The sequence below is a fragment of the Hemitrygon akajei genome, chromosome 1, assembly GCF_048418815.1.
Source record: "Hemitrygon akajei chromosome 1, sHemAka1.3, whole genome shotgun sequence".
In the NCBI taxonomy this organism is placed as follows: Eukaryota; Metazoa; Chordata; class Chondrichthyes; order Myliobatiformes; family Dasyatidae; genus Hemitrygon; species Hemitrygon akajei.
In genome coordinates this window covers 202,504,280-202,527,979 of record NC_133124.1, presented here as the reverse complement: position 1 = coordinate 202,527,979, position 23,700 = coordinate 202,504,280, and the positions used below count along the sequence as shown (strand labels likewise).

The following is a 23,700-nucleotide window of genomic DNA, read 5'->3' as shown; positions in this document are numbered from 1 at the left end:
TCATTGCTGTTATTTGGTGTTAAATATTGTGTCCAATGATGGGTGAATTTTTATAATACTCTTTGGTGCTACATGTCCACATGAGAATGCAGCGGGCCTCTATTTAACTTTCCATCTTGCCATACACAATCCCTGTATGATGCTCAAATATCAGACCAGATCGTATGCTGAAGGCATTGGAATGATACCTGAATTCATTCTCATTCTATGAGAATCAAGGCTGATTTGGTCTAGTGCTCAGAAATATAACACAGCACTTCATGTCCATTACACCACTCTAGGTTGTGGTATGTAGGTGGTTCATAGAATTGTAGTCTATGACACAGAAAGAGATTATTCAGTCCACTGTGTTCTTGCTGTCCAGAAGACATGAAGTGAGAATAATTCCACTTTCTAAGCTTTATTATGTAGCTTTTAAGATTTTAAGATGTGCATTTACAGATATGTTTTAAGCATGATGAAAATTAAACTTTCTGTCACCTTTTCAGACAAAGAAAACTGCAGCACACAACCTTCTGGAGCAAAACAGTGTTTCCTCAACTTCTCTTCAATCCTATGCTTCAAATTCTTACAAGTAAATTGCACCAGCAATTTGTTTTGATCCAAACACGTGGATGCTACATTCAAATAAACACATCAATGTCTCTACTTTCTCAGAACACTAAGGTAATTCATAATGACCCCAGTGACTCTTACCAAGGCTTATAGTATATATCCTATCCAGATGCATTGCAGTTTGGTACGGCAACTGATCTGCCCAAGTTTGCAAGAAATTGCAGAAAGTTGTGAATGCAGTCTAGCCTATCACACAAACCAACTACCCAACCATTGATGCCATCTACAATTCCCACAGATGGAGCTTCTCTAGTGCTTCACCAATGTCTTCTGGATTAAATGCAATTATTATAGAGTTAGGTCAATGGACCCGAATCCACATTTTACTGCAGCGTTTGTATGCCCAGTCTTCCAGAGGGTGAACCCATGAAAAGTTTCTGGCCCGGACACTCTCCCTGGCTGCGTTTATAGATCCTGTCAGTAGACAGATATTTTTAACCTCTCACTGCTTCAACCTGTGGTTCTCATTTGCTTTAGGAACAACACTATCATCCTGGTACCCAAGAAAAACAAAATAACGTGCCTTAATAACTACTGCCCAGTAGCTCTGACATCCTAATAATGAAGGAATTCAAGAGGCTGGTCATGGAATACAGTAACACCAACCTTCAAGACACAGGTTTATGATTAATGTCATCTCCCTACCCCTACACTCATCACTGTAACATATGGCAGCACAAACACCTACGTTAATATATTGCTATTGTCTATTGATTAATGATGCAGCACTGATCTGTATAGCAAGAAAGCTTCTTGCTTTTCAAAAAGGGTGATGGTGCACAATGGTGAACCGGCCTCATCCATCTTAGTCAACAGCGTAGTGAAAAGAGGCGGAGATGACCACCTCTACCTCTTCAATGGGAAATGAGTGTGGGCTTCTGCTCTAAATTAAGGTTGTGGAAAATGGAAATGTTAAGACTATATGATCTCCATTTTTCTGACCATGGTGTCATATTAAAGTGTAGTTAACATTTGCTAAATGCTCAAACAAACAGAGATGAACCTGATTAACATCTTATGTGTAGATGTTAGCATAGCCAGCAATGTATTGTACTATTGTGAGTAGTTTTGGTGCCCTTATCTAAGAAAGGATGTCCTGGCATCCAGAGGAAGTTCAGGAGAAGTATCTCAGAAAGGAAAGGTTAATGTACAAATAGCTCAAAGATGAGAAAATCTGCCGATTCTGGAAATCCAAGCAACACACACAAAATGCTGGAGGAACTCAGCAGGCCAGGCAGCGTCTATGGAAAAGAGTAAACAGTCAACGTTTCGGGCCGAGAACCTTCATCACGACTAAATGTATGAGTAACATTTGATGGCTCTGGGCCTGTACTCACTAGAGTTTAGAAGAATGAAGGGTGATCTCCTTGAAACCTATCAAATATTGAAAGCCCTTGACAGAATGGTCTGGAGGAGTCCAGGATCAGAGGGCACAGCCTCAGAATAGAAGGGCAGACTTTAGAACAGAGATTAGGAGGAACTTCTTTAGCCAGAGGGTGATGAATCTAGAGAATTCATTGCCACAGATGGCTGTGAAGGCCAAGTCAATGTGTATGTTTAAAGTGGAGATTGGTAGGTTCTTGATGAATAAGGACATTAAAGGTTACTGAGTGAAGGCGGGAGAAAAAGGTTGAGAGGGATAATAAATTAGCATGATGGAATGGTGGAGAAGTCTCAAAGGGCCAAATGGCCTAATTTTCTCCCATCTCTTATGGTCTTATGGAATGGCAATCTAATCCTCATATTCTCTTGAATCCGAACTTATGACCTGAAACGATAAATATCTAATTCTTGTAAGTCCCTCTGTTACTTCTGTATCTCCCCACTCATCATCTTCTCCCTACTCCTGAGCCAAGTCACTTCAGGGAAGTCCAAAACTTATTATGTGTTTCTCTTTAAAGCAAAAATCCTGACATATACATTTTAGCTATTACCAAGGGATTTCACTTCCTTGTGGTCTCCTTTGCAAACTGTGAGATCATTTTTCTGGGCGCAAATAACAGAAGTAATTTTGGAAAAAAAAATCTCCTTGTACAGTACAGGTTTGCAGATGTTTCTTCCCAGAACTCATTTGCACATCCTTTCATGACATTTAACATCATAATTGCACACAGCTTGTAAACTACTCAATGCTGAGATCTTGAACTATCTACAATGGTTGCTAAAAATCTGAAACATAAACAGAAGATGCTAAAATTACATAGGGAATGGAATTAGCATTTCAGGCCAATGACCAAATATTCTAATGAAATGCCAATGACTCCAAAGTTTAACTGTTTCTCTCTATGGACACCACCTGACCTGCTGAATATCATCAGTAATTTCTCTTTTTATTCTCACTGAAACCTTAAGAGTTTCAAGGAAGCAAGACGGATGCTTTTGAAAAAAAAACATTTTCAAGATGTCAACGTTGCACAGTCCATGGTTAGAAAGATTAATAGCACAGGTACCACACACAAAATGCTGGTGGAATGCAGCAGGCCAGGCAGCATCTATTGGAAGAAGCACTTACGACGTTTTGGGCTGAGTCCCTTCGTCAGGACTAACTGAAAGAAAAGATAGTAAGAGATTTGAAAGTAGGAGGGGGAGGGGGAAATGCGAAATGATAGAAGAAGACCGGAGGGGGTGGGGCTTGAATTTCCAGCATCTGCAGATTTCCTCATGTTAGCACAGGTACAATCTGTTGGCTTATAGACTGAGCTCTAAGATGCCAATGCAAATGATATCTTACCATAATATTGGTAAGACCAGAAATATTGTGAAGGGAAGCAGGCTGAATTACTGCTCTGCAATATTTATGGTCCCACAACACTCTTAAAAAATTTTGAGAATATTTGAAACAAGAAATCATCGCAATCAAACAGAAAATAGACAGGACTCCAACTGGAAACATCAGAGAAGCTTCCAAAGAGTCAGTCCAGGCTGAATGAGATGTACCCTCGTCTCTAACAAGAAAGCTGTGGATTTATCTCTAAATTAAGATGATGACAAGAATCTAGGATGATGTACCTGTATCATATTGAAGGAGTGCTAGAAGCATAGTTAGGAGCACTGCCTTTTCAAATGAGGTGTTAAACTAACAACTAAATGATTCTATGGCACATACCAAGAGTAATCAAACTAGAGAAATACACTGCACTGCCTTAAAGTCCTTCAGCACCAGAAAGCACAATGGACACTACAGTAACATACCAAGAGTTTCATTGTGAACTGTGTGATGTAAGAAGCAATGTTGTAAAGCAAGAGATCCCCAACTTGGTTTAGTCTCAATCAGAAGTTGTAAGCAGGACAAGGGAGACTTCTGCCACAGTGATGGGCTAGGAGAGGGACCAGTGCACAATACCTTGACCTTCTTGGGCACGAAAATAAATTGTGATGGTGATGTACTGCATCCACGTCCTAATAAATGGGGACTAAATGAGGGTTTGGATGCACCTATGGGTTATGTGAAATGGCAATGAGGAAGTCCTCAGTGGCAACAAAATTTATAAGCATGGTAAGGTATGGTGTATAACCTATGGTTTTAGACTAGCATGCAGTGGGCTGGACTACTGATTCAGTGATCTGGAGTCAAATCCCATTAAGGTAGCTAGGAACTTAAATTCAAGTAATTAGATAAAATTTGGAATTTTAAAAAAAGGGAAACCGCCAGTATTGATGATCATGGTAATGCTTTTTTTTTGTGTGTGCCATACTCTGCCAGAGCCGTGGCGACCACTTATATTCAAGTACTTGTCTTGGTGGAAAGATTCTGTGAGTGGTCCCCCACGTCCTTCTGACAGCGCAGTGATTTTTTTTTACAGGGCCGAGTTGTGAGCTTGACACTCAAACCGGCACGGATGGAAAGCGTGTCCGGGAGCGGCTCGACTGGATTAAAACTCGGGAATCTTTGCTCCAAGGTCCAGCGCTGATGTCACTGCGCCAACAGCCGGTCCCATGGTAATGCAAGGTCATTGTAAAAACATAGTTCACTTATGTTCACTGGGGAATAAAATTTGCCTTCCTTATATGGTCTGTCCTACATGGGATTCCAGATCACCAAAATTATTGACTCTCAATTACTTCCATTCAGGAATACATAGGGATGGGCAGTAAAATAGCTAGCAATGTTCAGGTCCATTGAACAAGTAACAAAATAAAGTTTTCTTAATCTGAATCTAATGGCATTACATTTCCTATTTTTCATTTCAAGACTTTAATTGTCCAATAGAACTTCATTCCCACATGTTGTTTCCTCAATAAAAGCTTTGTTTTTTTCCTAATCTCGATAACACACCAAGAGAGAATCTAACTTTTTAAAACAGAAAACAGTGCAAGAGGAGAACACTTTGATTTCTAGGGATTTAATTATAATAATTTATTATCATGACTGAGTTAATATGGAATTGTATTTTGTAAGCAATGTTATCAAAGTTCATCCGTGATTGCAAATATTGACACGCAAAAGAAAATCTCATGGTTTGATACATCATGATAAAAAAGTGCAGAGCAGTACCTAACAACAAAAATGCAACTTAAGAACAGCACAATGAACTTTTCTTTCATCCATTCAGGTATAATCTGTAGTGCAATGTATCTGTGAACTATGTGAATTATTACACTTTGGAATATAGTGAATTTAACCACTAGGTACAGCCAGAACACAAAGAATCTGAATTCCGCCATTTTAATGCAGCCACAGTATAAAACAATTCTTCCTTTAGAGATTAAGTAGTCTCTCTGTAAATAGTTTGTAAAGATTGTATTATCTGCTAAACAGGTAGAAAACTTGCTGTTCTAAATATTACCTCCGCGTCTTACAATAGATCCATTGACTCAAAGCAAATAGCAAGTGGAAATTAAAAAAAAATATTGGGTGCATTTCATAGGTTAGGCAGCATTTGAAGAGTGAAATATCTCAGGTCAGTGACCTCTCATCTGAACTGGAATAAATGTAAATTAAGCATTCCAAGATGCATGGAAATTGAGAAATGGCAGGAAAAAAGAAAGAAAAAGTCTGTGACAGGTTGGAAGGCATGAAACAATAAAAGAAACATAAAGAGACAGCACAAGCCAAAGGGGATAAGTAGCAGAAGAAGTAAAAAGGTTATATAAGGTATATCATGGGATTAGTTGAATCATTCTCCAAAAATGAACTCAATGATGAATCCAGAAAACTAAGACATGTCTACTGAAAAGATGACACACTGTTTCTTCAATTATCATTCTGAATGAAAGAAAAAGTGTGAGAGAGGTAGAAATACAATGAATTTTATTTACAATATTGTGTTGTCTGAAGGATATAGGTCCCAAATCTAATACACGACTGAATATTGACAACAGGTAGATTCTAAATCTAATGCTCAACTATATACATATTGACAACAGGCAGAGTTACTTGATAGTCCTTCCAAGAATATAGTAGGAATGATTTGCATTTGCTGTAACATAATTAAGAGCAAATGGGACTACAATATGGCTAAATAAGCAACAAATGTTGATAAGTCAGCCCATTAGTGATGAACTTTATGATCCAAAGCCAATAGGAAACTTTTATTATTTTGGGCACTCTGCCAAGCAAGATACTACATATTGTTGATTGCCTATTGCCACTGTGAACAACATTTCCTCTATTTTTTTTTATATATATATAGCTGCACAGACCAACCATTGCTCTGAGTAGGAAATTTTTACATGGCCTGGAAGCTGTTTAAAATCTTTTTTTTGTAATATGGAAATCAAACAAACAAAAACCACAAATCATAACACAAGTAAACAATGTCAGCCAGTCAAAACAACTGACAGGCACAATGGCAAATGTAAAATGCTTTGACTAGATGGCATTGCTGTTTATTGGGGTGGCAGCTTATTAATAATGAGCTACTGACTTCCATTCTGTGTTTATTGTTACAATTTGTAACAGTGTTGTAACTTGAAACACTGACAATGTAAATACATTGATGCTCTAAAATGTTTCAAAGTACATTTATTATTTAGAAAATTTATAGATTATATTCATTAACACATAATTAATTACAGGGTATTTCACAATTATATTAATGTAGATTTCAAAATAATTATTAGCATAATTTCAAAATTCTAAGAACATTACATAAAAGAAAATTCCAGCGCAAAGGCTATGCGCACAGGAGCATTCAATTAGTGTGGCCATGCACACATGTTGCTGAGGGGGAATAATGGAGGATCAACCTTCTGGGTTATAAAACAAAATCTGACCTTTAAATTATGTGGTTTTTAACACAGGCAATCAATAATGGAGAAACTTTTGTCAATATTGTTATTGACAGTACAGAATTTCAAAAGAACTAAGTCAAAGAGTATGTGGAGAGTAAATTTCAATCACTATATAATCTCTCTGAAAAGATAAAGAAGCCATTGTGGTGGCTTTGAGCCTCCAGAGGGCCTGTTGTCTATGACCTTTACACATGGAGTCAACTTCTACTGTATTTAGGTAGAACATTGCATCCTGAATTCAAAGAAAAAGCTTTTTATTGCCACCCTATTTGAGAATTATTTTTAATTCATGGCCACCTGGTTATTGGCTTGTTCATTAAAAGGAACACTTTTTCTACAATTCCTTTCTCAACCCTTCAAAAACTTGAGGGTATATCTTATGGAATTCCTTCGTGATTCCAAGCAGCTCAGTGTCAACCCTTCCAACCTTTGCTCCTCAAGAATCACTGTAGTTTGAGGAGCAGAAACATCAAAATGAAGCAAATAGAGCAAACGGTCTGCGCTATAAAATGTAATCCCAAACAGTGGGCTTCATGCCCATATTTCTCTGCAACATCAAGAGAGCTCATTCAGCTCATCAGGTCTCTGCCACCAGAAAGAACAACCCCATTCCCCCACTAGTTTTCCCTGTGGCTTATTCTTCCCAAATTCTCATCAGCAACACCCTCCCCGTTTCCACTCACCTACACATTAAGAGCAATTTACAGTGGCCATCTACCTTACTAAGTCACATATCTATGGAATCGAAGAAGAAACTAAAACATCCAGCATCAGGACTGGACCATGGTTGATGGAGTCATAGAGCTTACCAGCTGAGCCACTCTGCAATGTCAACCAAGGTAATCCTTCTCTCCCAATACTAAATAAGCCCGTTTCAATTCAATAATCCAAAATCATGAAAATTTTCAAATTAACCTCATTATTTTACCCTGACATGGAAAATAAATGTTTAGTCTAAAATTAATCCTCAGTTATGCTAATTGCACCTAGCTTTATATTGTGTGCCACAATAAGTATATTTAAGAATGTAGTGGTGCCTTCCATTATGCTTTGGTGGAGAATATACATTTCATGGGCTATATTTTCTTGTTTGAGGATATGGCAGAAAGTGAAAAAAGATTCAATGTTCTTAGTTACACATACAAAATCTTGAAGGAACTCAGCAGATCAGGCCGCATCTATGGATATGAATGAACAGTTGACGTTTCGGGTCGAGACCCTTCATCAGGACTCATGATGACTCACTTCCTAATGCTCTACCATTCTATGTTTTAGCTGATTGTAATTTCCCTGTGTTCTAAGAAATGTAGATTTGATTTAAAACTAACAATGAAGTACTTTATTTTTGTTTACCTCAGTGAAGTGCTAATCTACTTAGCAAGTGGTAATAATTTGGAAAATGTGTAGCCCGGTGACTGATGGTTCAGTTGTGTTGTTCTCTGATCTTGGCAACCCTAACCCTAACATTTGCAAATGTTTCATCAACATATGAGGAAACATCATCAGTATGCTTTTAATTGTAGCATGTCCTTTGAATGCTTGGTCTTCATACACTTTTGAGTTTCTGTAATGAGGACCAATCATCTGGTTGATAAGAATACAGTTGTGGCTCAGAGGACACCACAATGATGTCTCCTCGCATGGTGAGGAAACATTAGCAAGTATGTTGGCAAGTAGCAAGTAGATTTCTAATGTTATAAAATAAAAGTTACAAAATGAAGCAACACCTTATAGGCCAACAATGAAACTGCCTAAAGAAATTTTGATGATACACTGCATGTATCTATTAACAGTGGTATCCTTGAGTTCCCTAAAGGATTTTACAGCCAACTTCCTTTGTTCTATAGGCATATACATCCATCAGTTTAAACATTGAAAAAATGCACAAACATCAGTTTAGAAAAAAATACCCATTTTAACCATATTGATCGGAATTCCAAAAGTAAATTATTTCAGGTACCATATATCTGAAATAAAACTGTAAGTGTCCCACTCTTTAAAATATGTTATTGGCCATTTTACATCCATCAATCACAGTAGATTTTAACAGCGCAGGTCACAAAATCAGTAGCTTTGATAGTCCAGTGTAATACTGAGGGAGAATTGCATAGCCGGATAACTTTACACATTCAGGGCCAAATCAGAATTGCAGCTATAACCTTCTGATTCCAAAGCAATTGCTGCCGTACAGACACTAGAACACCAACATCACTTAAGCATAAGTTCATGCACTCATCAATTGTAAGCAATGTTTTCCCTCATATTTTGGTATATCTTTTAGTTAATCATTAGTTCAGAAAAATACAACTTCATCAAAAATGAGAGCAGAGCTTGGCAAGAAAAATTCTACACTAAAGACCAGTTGGTCCTACAGGCGCTTAAGGAAGCTGGAAACTTGCATTGTCATTGCACAAACATGAAAATAATCTGCAGATGGCGGAAATCCAAAGCAACACACACAAAATGCTGGAGTAACTCAGCAGGCCAGGCAGCAACTATGGAAAAAAAAAGTACTGTCAATGTTTCAGGCTGTGACATTTCCTCAGGACTGGAAAAAAAGATGAGAAGTCAGAGCAAGAAGGTGGGGGGGGGGGTGGAGAGGAAGGGAGGAATTAGTACAAGGTGGTAGGTGATAGGTGAAACCAGGAGAGGGTCAGGGGTGAAGTAAAGAGCTGGGAAGTTGATTGGTGGAAGAGATAAAGGGCTGGAGAAGGGGTAATCTGACAGGAGAGGATAGAAGGCCATGGAAGAAAGGGAAGGAGGAGGAGAACCAGAGGGAGGTGATAGGCAGGTAAGAGAGGGAAACAGGAATGGGGAATGGTGAAGGAACAGGGAGGACAATTACTGGAAGTTAGAGAAATCAATGTTAATGCCATCAGGTTGGAAGCTACCCAGGTGGAATATAAGGTGCTACTCCTCCAGCCTGATCGCAGCAGTAGAGGAGGCCATGGAATGATATGACGGACTGTCATTGCACATCCTACTTTCCACTAGTGAGTGCACACCAAAAATCATGGCCACAAAGTGTGCTACATAAATGCAAGTCTATTTTTTACGCCTTTCAGAAACACCTGAGAACACTTTGTGGGCAACCAATTAATATCTGCAAAAGAAAGCAAAACTAAAACATCAGAATGCAGAAACAATTAAATACTTAAACAGCACAAACTGCTAAGCTTCTCAGTAACATTCCCAGCAGTATCAATTTTTTTTCTATTTTTTGCTCCTAGCTTTAAATAACGACCTTATGGTGTTGAGGTTCCACACTCATGCCAAACAACAAAGTATCAAGCTAAGAAAGGAAAGCCTCCAGTGAATTTCTCACTCCTTTGTTTCATGTAAATGTTTTGCAAAACTACATTAGATTCATGGCATTTCCAGAACAGAGAAACAGAGGGAACTTAAAGGTAGAGGTGACAAGGAGTAGTTAATGTATAGAGGTGATCTCAATAATAACACTTCACATTTAAGAAGAACCTGTAACACAAAAAACAATGTTATTACAAATGGAAATATAAAAATGAGCTCTGGAATCAGAGAAAGGGGAAAAAAACTGGAGTCTTAAAAATGGTCTTACTGAAGGAAAGTAACAAAGGAGACTTTTGGAAGGAAATTCCAAAGATGTTTTGGCTTCGCAAAGAGATACTGAGAAAGGACAAATTCATGAGATCCAAAACCATCTATGTCAGATGGCAAGATTATTCCACCATGCCATGTGCTGAAATAATGTTCTCCAAAACATCTTCTTGAAGGTAATTTAGTAAAAACACCTTTAAAAGAGCAAAGATATCCTGAAGAATTTCAGTGGAATGTTATCAGACAAAATGTAACACTGTGGCAAATCAGGAGATTTTAGCTAATGGCAAGAGAGAAAGCTGGTCAGAAAATGATGATGTATTTTTACGGAGCATCTTAAAGGTAAAAAGTGAGCTAAAGAAGCCTAGCCAAAGAAATTTTAGAGCTTAGGGGTTTGGCATCTAAAGACAGTGTTACTAATGGTGCAGCAATTAACTTTAGAGACTTTCAAGAGTCTAGAATTTGAACAGTGTAGAACTGAAAGACATTATAGAGCATGGGTTCCCAATCTTTCTTATGCCCTGGACCAATACCGTTAAGCAAGGGGTCAGTGGACACCAGGTTGGAAACCTCTGTTACAGACAGAGGAAAGGGCAAGAAGGGATTCCAAAATGATGAAGACTTTAAACACATGAGATTCTGCAGATGCTGGAAATCTAGAGTAACACACATAAAAGTGTTGGAGGAACTCAGCAGGTCAGGTAGCATCAATGGAAAAGAATGAAGAATCAGCATTTTGGCCCGAATCCTTTGATCAGGACTGGAAAGAAGTGGGAAGAAGCCAGAATAAGAAGGTAATAGGTGAAGCCAGGTGAGGGGTAAGGTAGATGGATGAGGGAGGAAGGATGAAGTGAGATGCTGGGAGGTAATAGTTGGAAAAAGTAAAGGGCTGAAGAAGAAGGAATCTGACAGGAGAAGAGAGTGAACCATGGGGGAAAAGGGAAGGAGGAGGGGCACCAGGGGGAGGTAATACACAGGTGGGGAGAAGAGAAGAAGTAAGAGGGGAGCCAAAATGAGGAATGGAAGAAGAGAGGAGGGGGAGTGGGGAGAAAATACCAAGAAGTTAGAGAAATCGATGTTCATGCTATCAGGTGGGAGGCTACCCACGTGGAATATGAGGTGTTGCTTCTCAAAAATGAGAGTGGCCTCATTACGGCAGTAGAAGAGGCCATGAATTGATATGTTGGAATATGACTGGAGACTGGAATTGAAATGGTTGACCACCGGGAAATCCTGTTCATTGTGGACAGAGTGAAGGTGCTCGATAAAGTGGTCTCCCAATCACGTCAAGTCTCAGTGACGCAGAGGAGATCAAACGAGATGCATTGGATGCAGTGCACAACCCCAACAGCTTGGCAAGTGAAGTGTATGGGCTCACTTGGAAGGATTGTTTGGGACCCTGAATAGAGGTGAGGGAGAAGGTGAATGGGCAGGTGTAGCACTTCTTTCACTTGCAGGAATAAGTGCTAAGAGGGAGATCAGTGCAGAAGGATGAATGGATGGGAGGGAATCGTGGAGAATCACAAAGAGAGTGATCCCAGCAGAAATTGGAGAGTGGGGGTGAGGTAAAGATGTATTTGGTGTTTGGATCCCATTGTAGATGGTGGAAGTTGTGGATGATGATGTGCTGGGTGTGGAGGCTCATGTGGTGGCAGATAAAGAGGAACCCTATCCCTGTTAAGTTAGTGGGCAGATAGGGTGAGGGCAGATGTCTTTGAAATGGAGGAAATGTGGGTGAGGATAGCATCAACGGTGGAGGAAGGGAAACCCCATTCTTTGAAGAAGGACGCCTCTGATGTTCTGAAAAGGAAAGCCCCATCCTCAGAACTGGAAAGAAAAAGCATCAACCTCAGAACAGATGTGCCAAGATAGAGGAACTGTAAAAAGGGAAGGGCATTTTGTACCAATGACAAGATGAGAAGAAGTACTGTCAAGATAGATGTGAGAGTCAGTAGATTTATAAAAGGTATCAGTAGACAAAAGACAGGACTTTAAATGTGTAGCTGGATTTCAAAATAAGCCGCCAAGCACTGATAGCTATGAGATAATTTGCCAATAACAGCTTTTTAGATGACTTGGTATTTGCAGAAGATAAAAAAAAATTTAGGAAAGCAAGTCATAATGGCATTATATTAATCAAGACTAGAGGAAACAGAGGCATAAATGAGATTTTCAGCATTCGTTGAGCTATAGGGGGACAGAATCTGGTGATGCAATAGAGATGGAATTAAGAAGTGTGATGAGAGACCTAAGTAGGGATAGTTAGGACCCAAGTGCTGGAGTATCCAAGACTAGAATCGAGACACGATACAAGAATACATGAACAAGAACAGGGTTCTAAACTAGATGCTAGACAAGAATCCAAAGTAGAGCTGACGACTGAGCACCAAACCTCAGTTCAGATGCTCTTTAAATATTAAAATCCTGGCACCAAAACATGGCTACCAATTAGCAGGCAGGCCTAAATCTTTAAAGGGGCTGCACCAGCTATCGGTATTCTGGAGAGTCAGAGCATCTAAACCGCAGAAGGTGGCACAGTAAAGTACATATCATAACAGGAAGTCCTTAGTGATGGTGCAGGTCATAGATCAAAGCTCAATTCAAGGTCAAATATGAGGTGTAAGTTGCAAAAGTTTCATTTGGCTTCAAACAGACATCAGAAAGAGGGGTAGAATCGGTGGCCAAGATTAAATTTTACTTAAAACTTGGAGCATTAAGTCCTGAATTGAGATATTGATTTATTTTGTAATATACATCAAGTCAAGTCGCTTTTTATTGTCATTTCGACCATAAATTGCTGGTTCATTACACAGTAAAAACAAAACAACGTTCCTCTAGGACATGGTGCTACATGAAACAACACAAAACTACACTAGACTATGTGAGACAACTCAAGGCTACACTAGACTACATAAAACAACACAAAAACCACACTAGACTACAGACCTACACAGGACTATATAAAGTGCACAAAACAGTGCAGGGCAGTACAATAATTAATTAATAAATAATAAACAAGACAATAGGCACAGAAGAGGCACAATATTATATTTCAATATAATAATAATAAATGATGTAGACATCAGTCTAGACTCTGGGTATTGAGGAGTCTGATAGCTTGGGGGAAGAAACTGACACAGTCTGGTCATGAGAGCTCGAATGCTTCGGTACCTTTTCCCAGACGGCAGGAGGGAGAAGAGTTTGTATGAGGGGTGTGTGGGGTCCTTCACAATGTTGTTAGCTTTGCGGGTGCAGCATGTGGTGTAAATGTCTGTAATGGTGGGAAGAGAGACCCCGATGATCTTCTCAGCTGACCTTACTATCCACTGTAGAGTCTTACGATCCAAGCTGGTGCAATTCCCGAACCAGGCAGTGATGCAGCTGCTCAGGATGCTCTCGATACATCCTCTATAGAACGCGGTGAGGATGGGGGGTGGGAGATGGACTTTCCTCAGCCTTCGCAGAAAGTAGAGATGTTGCTGGGCTTTCTTGGCTATGGAGCTGGTGTTGAGGGACCAAGTGAGATTCTCCGCCAGGTGAACACCAAGAATTTTGGTGCTCTTAACGATCTCTACCAAGGAGCTGTCAATGTTCAGTGGAGAGTGGTCACTTTGTGCTCTCCTGAAGTCAACAACCAACTTTTTTTCCCCCTCTCTCTCTGCCCCTCTCACAATCACTCCTTGCTTGTTCCCTATCTCCCTGTGGTGCTCCCCTCCCCGTTTTGTTCTCCCTCGACCTCCTGTCCCATGATCCTTTCCCTTCTCCAGCTGTCTATCCCTTTTGCCAATCACCTTTCCAGCTCTTGGCTTCACCCCTCCCCCTCCTGTCTTCTCCTATCATTTTGGATTTCCCCCCCCCCCCCCCGCCCACTTTCAAATCTCTTACTATCTTTTTTTTCACTTAGTCCTGACGAAAGATCTCGGCCCAAAACGTAGACTGTACTTCTTCCTATAGATGCTGCCTGGCCTGCTGCGTTCCACCAACATTTTGTGTGTATAACCAACTCTTTTGCTTTGTATAAGACAATATAATTATTGGTGTAGTTACATTATAATGTACTGGACAATACAGTGCCTACAAAGTATCAAAGTCAATATTCACTGTACTACATAGTCTTTGTTTCATAATCACTGTGATCTTCAAAGCATAAACAGCTTCACTGAGGAACTACGATCAGCTTTACAATAATACATCTTCCCTGTGAGATAGAGATAGGATGTTATAGGCACATTCATGTAACTAGAATTTATGTTAGCTGATTACTTTACTACAGGGTGAACCAGGATGTTTACAGCATACAAACCGTAACAACGAAACCTGGAATTTTAGAGAATATAAATGAGATACAAAGGTGAAGGAATCAATTAAGAGATGGTTTCATTTGACATGAAAGGGAGAAATACAATAATAACTTGCTTTTGCATAGTAGCTTTTAGAAAGACAAAACCTTGTGTCTACTCAATAACTGATAGGATTGGCCTATGGTAATATCAACCATGAAAAATATAGCAGACAGAAATCTAGGAAAAGGCAGTGGTTTGGCAAGGTATCCAAGCCACAGACAAATAATTTCCATTCATAGTCATCTTTCACAACAGATTTTATGACCTAGGTCAGTAACAGTAAACCTGATTCTGTTTCTGAATATCTGAATATACAGCACTGTGCAAACTTCATATAGCTAGGGTGCCTAAGAGTTCTGCGTGGTACTACAGTATTTTCATATGTTGCACTGTATTGTTGCCACAATAAAACAAATTTCATAACATATGCGAGTGATGATAAACCTGATTCTGATATGGGTCTCTACTGTGGCTTAAGAGTGGGAAGGGGGCAGGGAGAGGAATATCGTGGTTGAGAAAAGGGGAAGGGAAGGGGGAGGGAGTGACAAGCACCAGAGGGACATTCCGTAAAAATCAATAAGTCATCTTTTTGGAATCAAATGACCTTGCCTAGTGTCTCAGGGCTGGGTGTGTCTGCACCCACACCAACCCCCATCCCTGGCATTCCTTCTCTGTCCTCTGTCCCACACCCCTCCCACAGTGCTCCACCATCACCATTCCCAATATCTTTTGCTCTAGCCAGATTTACAAACTCGCTTTTCACTCCATGTTGACAAATACAGTACTATGCAAATGTTTTGTGCACCCTGACTATATACAGTATATATATGCATACAACTTTTGCACAGTACTGTAACCTGAGCATTCTTACCAGCATGCTTTTAAAGACGAAACTTTCATTTCAATTCAACCAGGTAATTGAATCTAGAACAATTCATTCCTCCTGATCCACAACGGAGCCTTCTGCTTTTGGAAATGTTATTTGTTAGTGATATCCACAACATCTCTCAAAACTCCAGGGCGCAGGCCTGGGCAGGGTTGTATGGGAGACCGGCAGTTGCCCAAGCTGCAAGCCTTCCCCTCTCCACGCCACCGATGTTGTCCAAGGGAAGGGCACTAGGACCCATGCAGCTTGGCACCGGTGACATCGCAGAGCAATGTGTTGTTAAGTGCCTTGCTCAAGGAGACAAACACGCTGCCTCAGCTGAGGCTCGAACCAGTGACCTTCAGGTTACTAGTCTGATGCCTTGCCCACTAGGCCACGCGCCAACACTAGAACATCAGCTTTTAAAAAATGGAAGAAGAATCAAAAGGGAGGATGGTATGCTCTTAAAGCAAGTTGGTGTAATCTTCAATGCAGAGGTGAAAAGTTAATCCAATAGAAACTTTAATGGGCATATACACTTCTGAAAGGAACTATTGCATGAGTATAGAACAAGTGCAGAAAGATTGAACTAATTGGGCATTTTTTTCCAAAGATCTAACAAAGTAGCCTCATCCTTGATTTTTCTTTTATAATTCATGATTACCGATCTTGGTAGATACTAGCAGGGCAAAAATGAGGTGTCCAAATGTAACAGTCCAAACAGTATTCACTTCTGACAGTCCAATCCCTCTGATTCAGAGTAAACATGTCTTTTTTAGTTTACCAATACTAAAACATTGATTGTTTGACTTATTCTCACTTCAGCATAGGATAATTCAAATCCCTATCCCTTTCTTGCCCTCTGGAGGTTGTTTCAGGAGGACGCAGCCAAACCTGAGATATGTGGATTGGTTAGGAGAATAGTCCAAATCTGAACTGACAATATCCTGTAGCCCTGGCACAGTAGAATTCGACTAATGTGGCAAAGAGGTGTTGAAGGGTAAATTGCTTGAATAAGAAACCTCGTGTTTGTTAATTACCTCCACAATCGTCAGTGTTAGTGCCAAGCGTTGCTTAATCATTGTTGGTCTTTCAAGGCATGCATTAAAGTGACGGCTTTATCATTGCAAAGTTGAAATAAAATACGTAATTATTCCTCAACAACAACAAAAAAAAACGGCCTTGTAAGCAGAATAAAAGTACCCTGAAACCCATTTTCCCCTTTATCAACACCGGTCATGAGAAAGTAAATGGTTGAAGTAATGCCACTCATATCACATTTTCCCCTCGATTTCACTGTGAAGCTCGCCCGTTCCAAGCATTGCTACCCTGCAACTCGCCCATTAAGAACACCTTTCATTGTTAAGTTAAACTTTAAGTTGATGTATGAAAAAGCTCTTTTGATTTCCATTGATCTCCGAGAAGGATATGATTGGGTAGGAACGAACAATAAATAAAGTTGTTTCTGGTGAAACGGAGAGAAAGACAGCCTCGACTAAGAAACAGACGGGTTGACAATGCGTTAATATTTCTCCACAGTTGATTGACAAAAGTTGTCACTTCTGGGCCAACTGGGTCCTGGCAATAACCTCAATGATTACAAATCGAATTAATTAAAAATATCTCAAATCAAACGAGCTTAGCAAAGTTTTTTTTTCCTTTTGCCCACATTGCTAATGGCAACGACAGTGCTAATTATTATTGACAATTGCAAAGAGTCTTTATGTTATCAGTCCAAAGTACGCACAGAAGCGGCCACTAACTGCAACGTCTCAAAAGTTGACAATTCCCTTCGGTGGAGATTTAACACAATGTAGCGCTGGACAAAGAAAGTAAAACAATACTCACTTGTCCAAAACAAAGTACAGGTCAAATCCTCCATAGCAAGAAGGACCCCCATCGTTCACCGCACTCTTAACACTGCACAGAAAGAAAAGGATTCCAACCAAGAAGCATTTGATTATTGCCTCGAAAGAGCATGGCTTTGAGCATGCCATTATTTCCACAAAGAGAAGACGATCAACAAAAGAGGAAGCAACGAGAAGTGTTTCTGCAAGTTTTCACCATCAGGGTTGCTACGTCAGCCCCGAGCATCAAGTTGAACAGGCGTCAGATATCTTCCACTCTCCTTATGCTCGGAGTGTAGTTTTCACACAAAGCAGACCGACTGAAAACTGAGTTGGCAGAATGCTTCCTCGGAACAGGACAAACACGGAAGCTCACGGGTGCAGCATAACAAACGTTTTGCAGACTTCCCACAAAGTTTCTTAAAATGAAGCAAGCCACGGGGATTTAAGTGAGAAAGAGGGGGTCGAGATTTGAGGCTTCACCTAGAACGCCGCCGAGTGGCAAAAAGGATTAAATAATAAAAGTCGGGCTTCTCCCGTCCCGGGGTGGGACGGCAGAGAGATGAGGTGGGGAAATGGAGAGGAATGGGGAGGGCATGGAGAGTCAGAGAGGAGGGGCTACCTGGGATAGGGAAAGAAGCGGGGCAAGTAGCAGTGAAGTTAACAGCGCAAGGAGGGGGGGAAGAGCATCGGGGGAGGTTTGAAAGTAGGGGAAACTGAATGAATTCAAGAGGTGGAGAAGGCTAAGATTCTAATGGTGTGGTGGCTGAAGATGGGGGCACGGTTAACGATAAAGTAGCGGGCGAGGGATAAATGTCTCAGCCCATCTGTTTTTGTGTGTGATGATGTGTCTACGTAAGTGTGTGTTAATGTTTATACCACCGAGCTTGGTCTACAAACATCTTGGATTACCTCTTGCTAGTGAACCTAGAAATTGTTCTAACAAGGCTCTGGTGTAGCTGATATGGAACAGCCACATCACATTGAAAGAATGCAAAGTAATCTAATTTTTTTTAAAAAAAAAGCAGAAAATGCTGCTGAGCAGGTCAAGGCAGATCTGAAGAACGAGAAACAGCTAACATTTCCACTCAAAGTTTTCCTCACCGTGTCAGATCAATCAGTTTATCATTTTCTGATTCCTCTTTCCCTCTCTGTTAAACAGTAGGGCTGCTGTTAACTACCCTCCAATCTGAACTGGAGTATAAAAATTGTCAAATAATCACCATTGCATCCACTATTTCCAGGGCCACTCCTTAAGTACTCTGGGGTGCAGACTATTGGGCCCTGGGGTTCTAATGGCCTTCAAACCCACCACATCACTAAACAAACTAAACCTCAGCTCTCCCTTCTCACAAGATGCTAGAACATAGAGCATGGATCAGTAGAGTACAAGAGGAGACCATTTGGTCCACAATGTTGTGCTGGATCAGCTAAAAAGCAAATCATAACACCCAAATACTAATCCCTCCTACCTACACCATGTCCATATCCCTCCATCTTCCTTACATCCATGTGCCTATCCAAAAGTCTCTTAAAAACCTCTAATGTATTTGCCTTACTAGGCAGCTTATTCCAGACATCCGTGACTCTCTGAGTAAAAAACTTAACCCTCACATTACCCTTGAACCTACCCCTCTCACCTTCAATTCATGCGCCCTAGTATTAGACATTTTAACCCTGGGAAACATGTAATCGTTGTCTACTCTACCTATGCCTCTCATAATCTTATAAACCTCTGTCAGATCTCCCCTCACTGCTCCAGAGAGAACAGCCAAGGTTTATCCAGCCTCGCATGATAGCACAGGCCCTCTAAACCAGGCAGCATCCTAGCAAACTTCTGCACCCTCTCCAAAGCCTCAACGTCTTTCCTATAGTGGGGCGACCAGACCTGTATGCAATACTCCAGACTAATGAGAGTTTTATAATGTGCTTGGGAGGTTTTTATATCCTTCTATGCAAAATCAGGACAGAATATTTGTTGAATTGGCCTGCCATTTCTTTGTTCCCCATTGTAAATTTCCAGTTTCAAATTTCAGTGAAATTATTTTAATAAATTGTGAATAAAAACTAGCTTAAAGAACAGTCATTGCAAAACATTGATCCTTATTTTTCTTTAAAAGCTATCCATTTAGGCATGTTCTTTATGAAACAAAAACTTTTACCCTAATTCTGTCTGGACTACATGTGACTCTACATCGATACAAATGTGGATTATCTTGTCACTTCAGGCATTACTTTCTTCAGTGTGTTCTTTATCAGTCATCTCAGTGGAGAATGTGAATGCTGAGAGTACTTTACTAGGACCTGGCATAGACCTGACTGTGTCATAACAATTCTATGCAATTGAACAGTTGCTTATGAGAAATGTTACAGGAATGAAGAATTACAGTTACTTGGACAGACTGGGGAAGGTGGAGTTATTCCCTTACAGCTGTGGTGTTCAATATCATGAAAGGGGATAAAATAAAGGGAGACTGTTTCAAATGGCTGGAGAGCTCATAAGAAGAGAGTAGAGAGGTAATTTGATTGCCAAAGAATAAGGCAATTGAGGAATTTTGTTTTCACTAAGCAAGTAGTTGGAATTATTTTTTACAGCATAGCGATATCAGTTTATCCCTAATTGCCCTTGGGAAGGTGATGTGTTGAACATCTTATCACAAATGCTATAGAAAGGGAGTTGAAGGATTTTGACCCAATTATAATGAAGGAATGGCAATATATTTTCTAAGTTGGAAAGAGTTGTTACATGAATTTAAAACTTGAGGTAATGTTTCCCCATTTGTCTGGTGGTTTTGTTGTTCTAGTCGCAGAGAAAATGCACTGCTTGATGGAGTGAAAGAAGCAAATTTAAGACAGCCAAGAGGAAAAGTGAATAAATACTTGAAGAAGGAAATAGAGGAGTGAGTTGGAATAATTGAACTGATCTTTGAATGATTCAGTTTAGAATCGGGGTTGAATGACTTCCTTTTATGATTGGTAATCTATAATTCTAAATAAGTAATTGAAACTGTTGAAAATTATTTCAGGAATTTAGCCAAAGGGGCAAAAATATCTCAGTAGTTTAGATGCAGATTCAGATCTTGTTGTTGAAGCATGGTGTGTCTTGCAACCTACTAACAAGTCCATGGCTTGTTCTGAAGTATGAGATATCACATGGAACAGTACAGCACAGGAACAGGCCATTCAGCCCACAATACTGTGCCAAACCAGCTAAAAAGTGAATTTTAAAAAACCTAAAAACAAATCCCTCCTACCTACACAATATCCAATTGTCCTCATATTCATGTGCCTATCTGAACATTTCTTAAAAGCCTGTAATGTATTTGCCTCTACCACCACACCAGGCATCCACCACTTTCTGAATAAAAAACTTAATTCTCACATCCCCTTTGAATCTACGCCCTCCCACCTTCAATGCGTGCCCTCTGGTATTAGACATTTCTACCATTTCAAGTCAAGTCAACTTTTATTGTCATTTCGACCATAACTGCTGGTACAGTGCACAATAAAAATGAGACAACGTTTTTCAGGACCATGGTGTTACATGACACAGTACAAAAAACTAGACTGAACTACGTAATTAAAAAAAAACACACAGAAAGCTACTCTAGATTACAGACCTACACTGGACTACATAAAGTGCACAAAAACAGTGCAGGCATTACAATAAATAATAAACAGGACAGTAGGGCAAGGTGTCAGTCCAGGCTTCGGGTATTGAGGAGTCTGATAGCTTGGGGGAAGAAACTGTTACATAGTCTGGTCATGAGAGCCCGAATGCTTCGGTGCCTTTTCCCTGATGGCAGGAGGGAGAAGAGATTGTATGAGGGGTGCATGGGGTCCTTCATAATGCTGCTTCCTTTGCGGATGCAGCGTGTAGTGTAAATGTTCGTGATGGCAGGAAGAGAGACCCCGATGATCTTCTCAGCTGACCTCACTATCCACTGCAGGGTCTTGCGATCCGAGATGGTACAATTTCCGAACCAGGCAGTGATGCAGTTGCTCAGGATGCTCTCAATACAAACCCGGTAGAATGTAATGAGGATGGGGGGTAGGAGATGGACTTTCCTCAGCCTTCGCAAAAAGTAGAGACACTGCTGGGCTTTCTTTGCTATGGAGCTGGTGTTGAGGGACCAGGTGAGATTCTCCGTCAGGTGAACACCGAGAAATTTGGTGCTGTTAACCATCTGTACCGAGGAGCCGTGGATGTTCAGCGGGGAGTGGTCGCTCCGTGCCCTCCTGAAGTCAACAACCATCTCTTTTGTTTTGTTCACATTAAGAGACAGGTTGTTAGCTCTGCACCAGTCCGTTAGCTGCTGAACCTCCTCTCTGTAAGCTGTCTCGTCGTTCTTGCTGATGAGACCCACCATGGTCATGTCATCAGCGAACTTAATGATATGGTTCGAGCTGTGTGTTTCAGCACGGTCGTGGGTCAGCAGAGTGAACAGCAGTGGACTGAGCACACAGCCCTGGGGAGCCCCCGTGCTCAGTGTGATGGTGTTGGAGATGCTGCTCCCGATCCAGACTGACTGAGGTCTCCCAGTCAGGAAGTCTAGGATCCAGTTGCAGAGGGAGGTGTTCAGGCCCAGTAGGCTCAGCTTTCCAATCAGTTTCTGAGGGATGATTGTGTTGAATGCTGAACTGAAGTCTATGAACAGCATCTGAACATACGTGTCTTTTTTGTCCAGGTGGAGGGTGGTGACAATGGCGTCATCTGTTGTGCGGTTGGGACGGTACGCAAACTGCAGGGGGTCCAGTGAGGGGGGCAGCAGGGTCTTGATATGCCTCATGACGAGCCTCTCGAAACACTTCATGATGATGGATGTGAGTGCAACAGGACGGTAGTCATTGAGGCAGGACACTGAAGACTTCTTCGGCACGGGGATGATGGTGGCGGCCTTGAAGCATGTTGGAATGGTGGTGCTGCTCAGGGAGATGTTGAAGATGACAGTGAGACCATCTGCTAGCTGGTCTGCAGATCCTCTGAGCACTCTGCCAGGGATGTTGTCTGGTCCAGCAGCCTTCCGTGGGTTGACCCTGCACAGGGTTCTTCTCACATCGGCCACGGAGAGACACAGTACCTGGTCATTCGCAGGAGGGGTGGACTTCCTCGCCGCCACATCATTTTCCACCTGAAACCGGGCGTAGAAGTTATTCAGCACAATTGGGAGGGAGGCATCACCTGCACAGTCAGGTGATGCCTCCTGATGTCCTGGATGCCCTTCCACATGTGCCACGTGTCACCGCTGTCCTGGAAGTGGCTGTGGATTAGCTGGGCGTCTGCACGCTTTGCCTCTCTGATGGCTCGGGACAGTTTGGCCCTCGCTGTTGTTAGAGCTGCCTTGTCGCCTGCTCTGAAGGTGGAATCGCGGGACCTCAGCAGCGCACTCACCTCTGCGGTCATCCATGGCTTCTAGTTAGCACGTATAGTGATGGTCTTGGACAGAGTAACATCATCAATGCACTTTCTGATGTAGCTGATCGCTGATGATGTGTACTCCTCTAAGTTGGTAGAGTCGCCATCGGTTGCAGCCTCCCTGAACATGTGCCAGTCAGTGTGCTCAAAGCAGTCTTGAAGAGCAGAGATGGCTCCTGCTGGCCAGGTTTTCACCTGCTTCTGAACTGGTCTGGAGCTCCTGATGAGCGGTCTGTATGCTGGGATTAGCATAACAGAGATGTGGCCTGAGTATCCGAGGTGGGGGCAGGGCTCTGCCTGGTACGCGTCGGGGATGTTTGTGTAAACCAGGTCCAACACATTCTCCCCCCTCGTTGCGAAGTCCACATACTGATGGAATTTGGGGAGCACTGACTTAAGGTTCACGTGGTTAAAATCACTGGTGACAATAAACAGACCATCAGGGTGTACGGTCTGCAGTTCACTAATAGCCCCGTACAGTTCACAGAGCATCTCCTTAGCATTAGCGCTGGGGGGAATGTAGACACTGAATATAAGGACAGAGGTGAATTCCTGTGGCAAATAAAATGGTCTGCATCGAACTGCCACAAACTCCACTAATGATGAGCAGTGTCTGGAAACCAGCACAGAGTTCTTACACCATTCCGTGTCGATATAAACCCAGACACCGCCACCGTGAGCCTTACTGGAGACAGCTGCATCTCTGTCCGAACGAAACAAAGCTAACCCGTCTAGTTGGATGGCAGCGTCCGAAATCCCATTAGTGAGCCATGTCTCTGTGAAGACAAACGCAGAGCAAACTCT

The 23,700-nt window shown here is 41.3% G+C and overlaps 1 protein-coding gene across 2 annotated transcripts in view; it reads right to left on the bottom strand.

Moving 5' to 3' along the window:
* LOC140734677 (anthrax toxin receptor 1-like) overlaps nucleotides 1-17,975 on the bottom strand; it is a 258,361-nt gene extending 240,386 nt beyond the window's left edge. For both annotated transcript variants that reach the window (XM_073058962.1, XM_073058970.1), the window contains exon 1: nucleotides 17,482-17,975. In XM_073058962.1, coding sequence (XP_072915063.1) covers nucleotides 17,482-17,630 — 149 coding nt within the window. In that variant the 5' untranslated portion in view covers nucleotides 17,631-17,975. The remainder of the gene's footprint in view (nucleotides 1-17,481) is intronic.
* Between the last annotated feature and the right edge of the window lie 5,725 nt (nucleotides 17,976-23,700).